Consider the following 12,216-nt stretch of genomic DNA (forward strand, 5'->3'; position numbering starts at 1 on the left):
GCCCTGCGGTAGACACAGTTGCCCCACAGAGCTGGTTACCCCTAATTGCTGTAAGTTCATGACCGGTTCAGTACTGGCAAGTCGTTATTTCTGGGCTAGCGAGGATGTGTGAGACAATCAATCAAGTGGCTTGTGTGTGGATAATGGGTGTAACTAATGTGCCTGAAATAGCAGCTGGCTTTCTGATAATGGGCTTCCCAAAGTGTGCCGAGTGTCATTAATAGTATTCATGGCTGCAGGTCACTTGCCAGAAAAAGTAAGTAAATACATTTATCAGAATTCAGTGCAGACAAGCATCAAAATGAAATATGCAGGAAAGGCACATGAAGTAAGCGTATCCACCCTGGGAATTTCAGGGGCCAAACTGAGTTTGTTTTGCATGGGCTGTTCTCTTGTACTCTCTCTTCTGGAGACACCAGAGCAAACCCTGACAGGCTGCTGAACAAGGAGCACAGGAGAGCTGAAAGCACAACCGGCACCCTCTAAACCCCTCTGCCCCCATCCAGGCAGCACGCTGAGAGAGAACAAGCAGAACCAGCACCCCAGGAAAAATAGCTTTGTGAAGTTTACTGCTCAGGTTACCTGTAATCCTTACCTTTTTAAGGAAAGATTGTCAGTTAGTCTCTCTCCCTCATTTTCCCTGGCCCTCCATGGAATCTACCTTGGATCACGGAAGACCAAGGGAGAAAGAGGAATTAAGTGACGCTGTCCCCAAAACTGAAGCAAAATCCCATTTCACTACATGCGGTATCCTTGACAATAACAATCAAATTGGTCACAATGAAACCACAAATCATTCCCTGAAATTCCTGCATCAGTAAACACAATCAATGGCAGTTACTTGGATCTGGCAGGTCCAGGTCTTCTTCAGTCTTTTCCCTAAGCCATCCTCATCTTGGGATGCCTCACAGCCCATTATTTTCTGCAGGCTGATCCTGAACTTTAACTCCCTGCGTTGTGCCCAAAGCTGCATTCCTTTTCTGCTGCAGGCTTTATCTCCTCCCTGTAAAACTCAGCTTGACTTTGTGTTGAGAACCATGCCTTAAAATGAAAGTCTTTCCTATGCTGACCACAGAAATCAAGTAGAATTCTGGAGCCTTCCTCCAGGCAGGCGGCAGAGCACCGAGTGATGGGTATCACCCAGTTTGGGGCACCTGAGCGAGGCTGTACAGAAGGTTGTGATCAGCGGCACCACGTCCAGCTGGAGGCCATCGCTAGTGGTGTAGCCCAGGGGTCGATACTGGAACCAACACTGTTTAATGTCTTTAATGACCTGCATGATAGGACCGAGTGCACCCTCAGCACGTTTGCTGGTGACACAAAACTGGGAGGAGTGGTGGATACACCAGCTGGTTGTGTTCCATTCGGAGGGACCTGGACAGGCTGGAGAAATGGGCGGACAGGGACCTCGTGAAGTTCCGCAAGGGGGAGCGCAAAGTCCTGCCCCTGGGGAGGAACAACCCCAGGCACCAGGACGTGCTGGGGACCACCCAGCTGGAGAGCAGCTGGGCAGAAAAGCGCCTGGGGGTCCTGGTGGACACCGAGTGGAGCAGGAGGCAGCCGCGTGCCCTTGGGGCGAAGGCGGCCAAAACAGCCTCCTGGGCTGCATCAGGCAGAGCGCTGCCAGCCGGTCGAGGGAGGTGATCCTTCCCCTCTGCTCAGCCCTGGGAGACACAGCGGGAGTGCTGGGTCCAGTCCGGGGCTCCCCAGTACAACCCAGACAGGCACGTACTGGAGAGAACTTCCACGAAGATGATTATGGGCTTGGAGCACCCGACGTACGGAGGGTGAGAGCTGGAGATGTTCAGCCTGGAGAAGAGAAGGCTCAAGGGGATCTCATCCATGTGTATAAATACCTGACTGGGGCAAGTAAAGTGGATGGAGCCAAACTCTTCTCAGTGGTATCCAGTCAGAGGCCAAGAGGCTATGGGCACAAATTGAAATACAGGAAATTCAGTTTAAGCATAAGAATAATCTTTTTTACTGTGAGGGTGGTAGACCACCACCAGAGATGGGAATGCCTGCAGGTGTCAGTATGTGATGGTCATTCATGGAGTTTTAGTACTGTCAGTAATTTGAGTACATTGGCAATGTAGATATATTGGTTAGGGGCTTAAGTTATATCGAAAATTGTTAGGTATTTTCAGATACTTTTGAATGTTTTCCTGTATATCCATTTTAGCTGCTTACTTATCGAGACATCTTTTGCAAAGATGAAAGTTTTAAGTAATTCCAGTTTTTTAAGTCTTTTTCTAGTTAATGCTCTCATTTTATTTATACTTCAATATCAGCACAAAAAGGCTGCAATAAGTCAGACTATTTAATATTTGCGTAATTTGGTTTTTTCATTACATTGGTAATTGTGCAGCCCTTTGCAACTGATTTACAAAACTCATTTTTGTGCAAACAAAACTGTTATAAGCACTAATTGGAGTATTTTATTTTAGCAGCATATGAAAAACAAAATTTCAGACTTGGGTACCTGTATGAGTCCAGAGTGAAAAGCCTCAGCATACTGGGAAACGGTGTCTCTCTGTTTTGGGGTAGGATACAGACATAGGAAAAGGCAAGCAGGTAGCCCCAGGCAATCTGCTGTCTGGTGGGCTTTGTATGTCTGTTGGGCACAAGGATGCTGGCATGACCAGGAGTCTACAGATCATCTTCTGCTGACTGTTTGTTCTTCTGCTTGTTTGCTGTAGTTCAAGGATCCACGATAGAACCTCAAAAATGTTGTCTTCTAAGGGAAATAAAGAAAATCTTCCTGCCTCCTCAAAACATTAGACAGCTAAATCCAAAGGCAGACAGACACATAACATGGGCAATAGGTAGAATGTAGGTTCCTAAATCCACAAACACAATCCCTGAAACTCCCACCTTCCCTTTTGGTTATTTGGAAGGCTGTAGCTACCAAAGTACTTCTCTATAATTCCTTAGGTACCTACATTTCTGATACTGAGCATACACAGAATTGCTGCCAGCTTGCCAAAACTAACTGTGCTCGTGTTTTATCTGATTCCTAAATCTGTTTTGGGACTGACAGACAAGGTAACCTGAGTCTTAACTTCCTGAAGGGCCCATTTCCACAGGTGGGCTCAGACGTCCTCCTCTCCTGCTGACGTCCGCTGGTGTGCCAACGTGAGAGATTCATGGGGCCACAAACAGAGCAAGGGAAAGGGACCATGTCTTCTGCACTGTCCTGAGGTGGATACTCCCCAGTGAGGCTGACAACAAATGGTTACCGCTCTACAGCAGGACGTCCTGCTATTTTTTGTTAACGCTTGTTAAGAAAAGTGCTAAAATGCACCTAAAAAAAATCAATTGTTGGTATACTCCTTATGTCTCATCTATGAACTTTTTGACCTGATGTTCAGCAATGTGACAAATAGCTGTCAAGATAAGGCACCTTTTTAATAAAAGGAAAATAAAGAAAGAGAAAATAAAAGAGCAGACTGCAGGGAAGATAACGCTGTACAGAGTGCATCTCTGGTCTGCCCAGTGCTCAGTTCTGGCAAGATTGGTATCACTTTTTTAATGAAATCACGTCACATTTTAATGTGACTCATACACATTTATGTAACCCTTAGCAGGAATACCTCAGTCTCAGGCACTCACTTGGTGACCGGTCCATCTAAAAGGATCAGAACCTACCCTTCCTTCCCCCCAGACGGGCATGGGCACATACTACAGAGCCACCAAGAGCAATGTGGTAGGCTCAAGCATTTTCCATCTATTCAGAATGATATGGAAGTTTCCAGGGCTTGAATGACCAGAAACCTGTAGCAGTTGTAATATCTTACTACTATCAAAGTCATTTTAGGTCATTTTGTATTTTTATTTGCAGGGGATATTCTCCTTGCCACCTTGTAAAGCTCTTTTAAATCACAAAAGTGTATGCAAACATGGATAGTGAGTGTCAGTCACTGAGCAAAAAAAAGTGAAGTTTAAAGACCTAAAAGCTGAGGCATCTCTTGTAAGTTAAGAGGTAATTGTTGGCACAAATCTGCTGTTACTGAGAAACATTCCAGTGCTCCAGAGCTAAACCCTCAGCCCCACCTTCTGCATATTTCTCCTACCTAGCTTTTGGGGAATAAATAAGAACAGGAAATAAAAAAATGTATCTCTTCTTTAGAACACTCACAGAATAAAACCTTTCCTTGGGAATGTTATACTTCTTTTGCTTTTGATTAATTCTAGGGTGTTATTATACATGCTTCAGATGACCTCCATGCTGCAGCATCAAGTCAGAAGAAAGGGCGCTTCCTTGAAAATCAAGATTCAATTCATTTAACATTCTCTGGGGGGAAAAGCTGTAGACAGAAAAGAACTGGCAGGAAGTTTATATGCTGCCGGTGCGATATAGTCACCATAAAATGCCCATCGAAATCAGGTGACTGCTCTCTTCCATTGCTAGCATTGGGGTATGCAGAAGCAGTTGTTCAGTGTAAAACAGCTCATGTGAGTAAGAGAATGCAATTAAATTAACTTGAGCCAGGCACCCATGCAAGCTTTTCCTGTAGCACAGAAACGGGGAATTACAGAGTGTCATTGCCTAAAAGGATTTATTTGTAAAGTCTTGCATGAGACAGAGAGAAGCATACATATTCCACTCAATGATGCAAATATTGTCAGCTATTTAATATGTGGCCTGAGAAGCCAGTGATACTTAGAAAAATTAGGACTTATCCCTCATTTTGAAACACATTTCTGGAGCAAATCCAAACCAGCAGCTGGGATTTTATGACTCCTGCAGGACCCTGAAAAATCCCACGTTCAGTCGTAAGGAATCTTTACTCACATTCAAAGTGATGGCACTATAAAAAAAAAAATAGCTAGAAAATGGCTTATTGTGGACTGAAGAGTCGGGCAATCTACTGCTTTATTCCCCTGACCTGCAATTTTGCAGAACTCCAATGCTGGTAAAAAAATTGGCTGGAGGATCAGAACTACAATGTTAAGGCTCAATGTTTGTAATTTTTTTTTCACTCACAATGGAAAGCCTAGGAGTAAAAGCTGGACATCAGAGGTAGTAGGTAAGATTTAGGACATGGATGACACACAATCATCTGATGTTTTATTTCATTCCATAGCACTCAAAAGCCCAGGTTTCTTTTAAGAAATGGCATAGGTTAGGAGAGTAAGTGCCAAAGCAATTTTTTTACAAGTAGTTCTATGGCTTCTAAACCACTTCATTGCCTTGAAACCTGTTCCCTTGCTGTGTGTTCTCCAGCAAGTCCTGGGACAGTTTCCAGCACCGGCTCCTTGTGTGGGTGCCTGCTGGGCTGAGCAGCCGCACAGTCTTGTCCCCCTCCCTTTCCTCTGAACCTGCCTCGGGCGGTGCAGTTGCTCTGCCTGCACGCCCCAAAGGCATCTTCTGGAAGCTTTGCCCTTTGAGAGAAGAATCTGGCTGGGACCCTTATTTGATAATGCTTAGAAATTCACATGCAGACTCACATTTTTCTTTAGAAATACCAATCAGAAACCCCCAGCATTGTTTAAGTAAAGGGACTATGAAAGGAAGGAGAATATTAGCATAAATACGTCTCTTCTTGAAGAAAGGACACAGGACCGTGGTTCGAAGATGCAGGAAATCCAAATGTAGTGCCCGCAATAATGAAACAAAAATATCAGTGGTCACATGATCCAAACCTGACCTAAGCCCAGCCTGACACTTCTAACTTGGTAAAATGTTTTTGGTTTGTTAACGTGGTGCTGTTGGGTTTTGTTCTAGACCAGGTATCATCCGTCCTCTCACAGGCAGCAAGAGAGTCGCCGGCAAAAGCAACTCTTATTGCATACTCTTAATTGAGCAGAAACGCAGGATCTGCCCGCTCCTCGTTTGGATCACTGGTACTGCTCGGTGGTGACCCTGCCACGTGTGACTGCAGCGTGACCGGTGACGGGACCACGGCCCAAGCGTGATCCAGGAAAAGCCGGTAGCTGCGGCCCTCGTCAATGGGATTTTAATCAAGGGGTTTTCGTGAGTATGGAGACACACGTTCTGCTTGATGCGCTGGCACAGAGTCAACGCAGAAAAATGCTGCGTCAGGAAACTGTCATTATGTTTACAGCAGAAATTAAATCCAGGAAACCCTTCAAATCTTCATCTGAATGAAGAGTTCAGACATAGTTGTTTGACCATGTGAAATCTCATAGTTTCTATAAATACGAGGAAAGGATGGACAATACAAAAATGATTCCAGCGTAACTGGTAGGCAGGATGAAGCTCATACAGCAGTCCACCCCCAGAAGTGCCGCGGAAAAAAAACCCAGCTTCACTTATATTACTACCATTATTTTAAAATAACATCCAAACCTGCCGCTTTGGATTTTTATAGTGGGGTTTGTTTTTTTTTTCTGTAAAAAATAAAAGGAATATTTAATCACTGCAGCGTTAGTCTCCTCTTAGGACATGGCTGTGTCAGAAACAATTTCAGGGGCGAGATTTGAGGTCTTTTGGTCAAAAAGGACCGGCTGTAAGGAGGACAGAAACCTGCCCGGGGAACAACCGGGCCCCGGTCGCTTTACAGTGCAAATTCGGGGTTATTTGATCAAGGGGCTGTCGGTCGGTGCCTGTCCTTTTCTGGTAACTCTTTTTTATTTCCCAGCTCTCGGAACCGAACTGGCCGCTCGGGAACCGGGAAGGGGACGAGCCCGTCCCAACGCGGCACCCGCGAAGCCGGAGCCGCCGGGCCCCGGGCCAAAGCTCCGACCCTTCCTCAAGTGAAGGGCACGGACACCCGCGGCCGTGTCACGGTCAGTCGCGACCGTCCCCACAACCGACCCGCCCGCGGCCGTGTCACGGTCAGTCCCGACCGTCCCCACAACCTGCGCCCGCGGCCCCCGCCCCGCCCGGCCCCGCCGCCCCCTCCATTGTGCAGCCGGCGGTTCGGCCGGTCCCACCTGCCGCCGGCGGAGCGGGGCGGGGGAGGACACACGACACCGGGGCCGGGCGCCCCCCTCCCCGAGCCTCCCCCTCCCGCAATCCCCCCCGCCCACCCCTCTCCTGTCCGCGGCTGAACCGGGGCGAGCCCGCCCCGCGCCCTCCCTCCGTCCTCCCTCCCTCCCTCCCGTCCCCCAGGCTGGCGGAGCTCCGCCGCCTCCCCTCCCCCTGTCTTCCCTCCCTCCCTGCCTCCTTCCCTCCTCCCGCGCGGCCGCCGCCCCTCAGCCGCTGCCCGCCAGAGCCGCCGACTTCCCCCCGAGCGCGGGTCGCCGCCGCCGCCTCCTTCTCCTCCTCCTCCTCTTCTTCCTCGCCCTGCCATGAGCCGCCTCTCGCCGCAGCAGCGCTGAGCGGGGAGCGCGGAGCCATGCCGGGTTGGAAGAAGAACATCCCCATCTGCCTGCAAGCCGAGCCGGAGCGAGGTGAGCGCGGAGCACCGGGGGCGGCAGCCGGCGCCTCCAGGGAAGAAGGAGGAGGGGGGGGGGGGGAGGACGACGGCGGGCTGCCGGGTGTCGTGTGTCCCGTGCGTTCCCGCATCCCCGGGGCACGGCGGCAGCCGCCCCGCGGGGGGACGGGCGGACCCGCGCCTTCCATCTTGCTCCGCCGCCGCGGCAGGAGCGGGGGGCGGCGGCGGGGGCCCGGCACCCGGGGCGGGTGTGGGGGGGGCGGGCACACCCCCCCCCCTTTACACCCCCTCCCCACTTCCACACACACCCCCCACACACACCGGGCCGGGCCCCGCCACCTCCGCAACTTAACTTTTCTCCGCTCCCCCGGGCCGGGCTCCTAAAACCGGGGGGGGGGGCGTGAGGCGGAGTGTGTGTGTGTGGGGGGGGGGGCTGCGAAGTGACTTCGCGAAACTTCTCTGCGTGGGGGCTCTGCCCCCGGGCCGCCACGCGTGGGGCGAGGCCGGACCTGTCCCGTCCCGTCCCGTCCCTCCCCGGACGGGGGGGGAGGTGTGTGTGGGGGTGCCACCGTCACGGGGGAGCCGCGAAGCCGCCGCGATGGCGGGTGGGCGAGGAGCTGCCCCCGCCGTCGGCCTCGGGGTCCCTGCAGCCCGGCGTGGGGGTCGGTCCTGGCTTCTGGAAGGCGGACAGCTTCTGGTCACTTGGCCAAATAAACGGTCCGTTCGTTCCAATGGAAAGGTAACTTTTGCCGTTTCCCCAAAGCGGGCTTTCTCCAGGGGAGGTGGTCGTGTCACTGCTCTGTCCTCAGTCTGTGAGTCAAAGGGAAAAAGGCCAGCACGCCGCCCACACTCGGGACCTTCCAGGTATGACCGTCTCTGACGGACAGGTCGTTAATTCCGTGGTAGCGTCCGGAGTCCTGCCGCAGGACATTGCGTTTCGGTTGCCGCCGTGTTGGAGAGGTAGCCGTGCTGCCGGGGCCAAAAATTCACCGAGCGTTAAAAAGGAGGAGGTTTTGGTTGATCGTGTTGTGGAAGTCTGTGGCGGAACTGCTGCCGTGCTTCTGACTAGTAAATCCTATCCCTAATGGGAAGTTCATCGCAAACATATGACATCATAAAAATAGTCGCTGAAATGGGAGCAGGTATTCCAGCTGCGAAAAGCTAGATTTTTAGTCTTTCCTCGTAGTAAATACCATCATTACTAAAATCTGTGGTCATGCTTCTTCATGTCAGGGGTCCGCGTAGCTGCGGAATCGCAGAAATAGGATGGACGACAGCTGTCAAAATGTATCGGATGCTTTTACAGATGAGGAAACTTTAGAAGGGGTGTCATCTGGCTATGTCAGAAACTGGAAAGATTTTCTCATTTCGTTCTGCATAAAGGTTGTGTTGCGAGCTGTATAGCGTGCGGGCTTGTCTTTAGTCTAAGTAAACAGTGGTAATGGTTTTGCTCTGAGGGGTTTAATGCCAGTTAGAATACTGATTTGTTAACAGTTCTCGTTTATTCCTATTTTCTATTTAATCTCTTTCATCTTCATTATGAAGCTGGATATATTTATATGCCAATAGTCTTATCGCTGATGCTTTTCTTTATTTTCACTGCGTAAATAAAAAAGCTTTTCTGTGCCTAAAGTAAATGATTACCTTCTAAAGTATGTTGCATTGTGTATTGCTGAAGTCTAGCTAGTAATTTAGCAGGACTCCAGTTACTGCAACTTTTCTGCTTTAGACTCAGAAAAATATTAAATGGTCAAAGGAGTTAATCAGTGTTGAATTTAATAGTCCTTGAGTATGAAGAATAGATGAAATAAAGCTTTCAAACTTGCCAGAAAAATGGCCAGTGCAGTAATGAAATGAAGGTGCATCTTTAGCTAATGTAGGAGTTTAGTACGGCATTGAGTTAAAAGGCAATTACAGATACAGTTAAATTCTGGTTCAAAGCCAGTTGTGCTAACATCCCCCTCTGCTGTTTCTAGAAAATATTTCTATTCAGTTACTCCGCAGAACATTTTACATACTTTGTGCTATCAGAAGACTTTCATGAATGTATATGCTGTTATTTTAAACTAACATTGTAGCCGGTAATTTTCTGTGATTTAGATATGGTGTAACATTGGATGTGAAATATTTAGTAACATAAATTGTGTTTGTCACATATACCAGCACACTCGTATATAGGATATAAAATATCCATTTATCCATCCATCCCAAATGCATGTGTATATTGGGTAATAATACTTATATAGAATATAAGAATAAGGAACATTTCATGCGTGTGTATTTTCTTTGATTTTATGTACCTGTAATCTGATTGCTTAAACTAGTGTTTTCTTCTAGTGAGAGGAGCTAGTCTTTATTCAACCCCATGAACACCAGCAGGACTGACTAGTAGTGATTTTGCTGCATTACAACATGAAACTGCTCAGTTAATTTGGTGCTGAAGTTTCTTGGTGGTGAATACTCCCAAAGCAGACTATAAAAATGGGGAAAAAAAAAAATCAACCACTCAACAACCACAAAAGAAACAAAACCTCAGAAAACAAGTGAGTAGCTAAATAGTCCCTGTTTGTCCGTGGCTTCCCGCCGGCTTTCCCCTTCAGCCTCAGTTTATGGTATCCACGGTCTGTACACCCCTTCTCTGTCATAATAAACAGTTACTGTGCAGCTTTCAATTTCAAGTCTAGTTGTAGCAGCAGGTTTGAACTGGAAAAGAAGGGGTCTCTGGAGGTGCCGGGGAAACTGGGAAGGCGAAGGTTTCCCTATGGTGAGCCACAAGTGGTTTGTACAGACCATCTTTCCCCAGGCTTTTTCCTCTTAAACCTCACAGGCTTCATTTTAGCCTCTCCCGGGGAGCTCTGCATCCTACACACGTACCTTTATGGAGCTGATCAGGTCCCTCTGTCCTCAGCTGTGGAAAGGAGAGAAGTTGCGGGTGCTGAGAGGTGGGTGGATGTGTTAGAGAGGATGTGGGGGCTGCATGGAAATCTCGCTGTATCCCCTGAGGCAGCGTACAAGGTTCGCTGGGTACTGATACTCCTGTCTCCATCCAAACCAATGCAGCGTTGCTTTGTGGATCATTTCCAACTCTGTTGTATCTCCCCTGGTGCTCAGTTCGTCTAGTGCGTCAGGAGCTGGGTGGTGGTGCTGCCGCAGCAGCATGTTTCTTGTGCAAGGACTCAACTCAAAAAACCGTCTGTGGAGCTTTGTTGTTTTGCTGTGAGGAGCTGTCGGGATATTGCAGTCATATCCTTGTGCGGACACACTGGGTTGGCTCCAAGCAGGGTTATTTTAGTGGACCAGTATACTTGTTTGCCCCTTCCTTGCTTCAGAGCCTCCCTTCCGTGTTGAATGCCTACCTCAAAAAGTCCTTAGCTCAGCCTGTCTTTGTCGTTTCTACAAGTCATGTGCTGAAATGGAGGTTATCCAAAAACTCGACAAAACCAGAATTTTGCTAATGGAAATTGGCTGGTCTTACTGATATAAAGTAGCAGAGTTGTGGTCAACGCTGTTGGCTCACCTTGGCAATAATGGATACCCTGAGTGAAGGAGAATAACCTGGGTTAATGTTTCAAGCATCGGAGCACGCGTGTGCACCTAGGGTTTAGCATCTGTGACAACGCTTTGTTGCGGAGAAGATTCTCTTCCAAGGGGTGGCAATCAGTGGTATTTCAACAAGTATTTTCAGATGTCTTCACTGAGGAAATTATGTGGAATACTTATGTCAACTAAAAAATCACATTGTGCCAGTTTTTAGAGGCTAAACCCGTATTTAAAATATGAAGTGGATAGCTGCTTTTTTGTGCATGCTGCAGCACAGTTACTGGGTTTCTACTGCCTGCTCCGTAGTCGAGCAGTACTCCGCAGCGGCTTGTGCCGCTTCTGGCTTCCACCGCCACGATTATCACGAGGAGTCCTCTCCTTTAGAGGACAGGAGTTGTGCTCTGTGTTGAGTAAAAGAACGGTAATGTACGCCTGACGCAGTAAACCCTGTCATTTCAAAACTGACACGGGAAGGCTTCCCACTGTAAGACAGTGTCATTAAAATTCAGGGCACACTTCCCCCCTCCCCATTTTTCTGTCTAAGATGCTAAATCAAATCTTGTTATAAACCACCTAAAACACTTTTTGAGGTGACATCTGAGCAAATACCTTGGGAAGAAAAATGTTCCTGGAATTAATTTTGTTCAATATCCCTTCCAATCAAGTTAAATGAAGGCGTTTTATGGAACTCCTGTTTCAACTTTATAGCTGATCAAGTTTGACAGGAGTACAGGAAATAGTATTTGTATATCTTGTATGTTCACTATGGGACTACTTGAGATCCCTTAATGTACATGGTTATTAATTTTAAGAATGCATCGAAGTATACTTTGGTCTTGATTTTTTTTTTTTTTTTAAACTATTATGCCTTCCACGGTTGTTCTGCCTCTGTGTTTAACAGGGTAGCCCAGTTATATCGAGGAGGAAGGAAAGACTGTGTTTTTATTTTCTGCTCTTCTGTCCACCTTCACAGTTCTTGACAGAGAAATTAGGTGAGCTTTAGGAAGCATTTAAAAGGAAACATTAGTAAATGTTTTAAAACCCAGGACTCAAGGATAAAAAAATACACAAGTAGTTTGTGAATCCTTCCTCAAATACAAAACTAGCGTGTTCTCATGGAAGATGTTCTGACAACAAGCATCTATCCCCGAGGTTACTGCTGTGTGAGCTTGTCTGCTTATCTTAAGCTGGACGAAAATCAGTTTCTCAGATAAGGGAGAGGTATGGGCCCGTTATTGAACTTAATCGTGTTATTGTGGGTTAGCATTTTACATCTGATCAAATGAGGCCACTTTAACAGAGGATATGCTTCATACTCTTTCCAGGTGCATGT

General features: G+C 47.7%; 1 protein-coding gene across 1 annotated transcript in view; it reads left to right on the forward strand.

Moving 5' to 3' along the window:
• The first annotated feature begins 7,190 nt into the window (after positions 1-7,190).
• The window catches only part of GRIP1 (glutamate receptor interacting protein 1), a 327,461-nt gene continuing 322,435 nt past the window's right edge, over positions 7,191-12,216 (forward strand). Inside the window, exon 1 of the mRNA XM_069773563.1 lies at positions 7,191-7,359. Within this exon, the coding sequence (XP_069629664.1) occupies positions 7,305-7,359 (55 nt within the window). The 5' untranslated portion in view covers positions 7,191-7,304. The remainder of the gene's footprint in view (positions 7,360-12,216) is intronic.

Source organism: Haliaeetus albicilla, chromosome 28 (genome assembly GCF_947461875.1).
Source record: "Haliaeetus albicilla chromosome 28, bHalAlb1.1, whole genome shotgun sequence".
In the NCBI taxonomy this organism is placed as follows: domain Eukaryota; kingdom Metazoa; phylum Chordata; class Aves; order Accipitriformes; family Accipitridae; genus Haliaeetus; species Haliaeetus albicilla.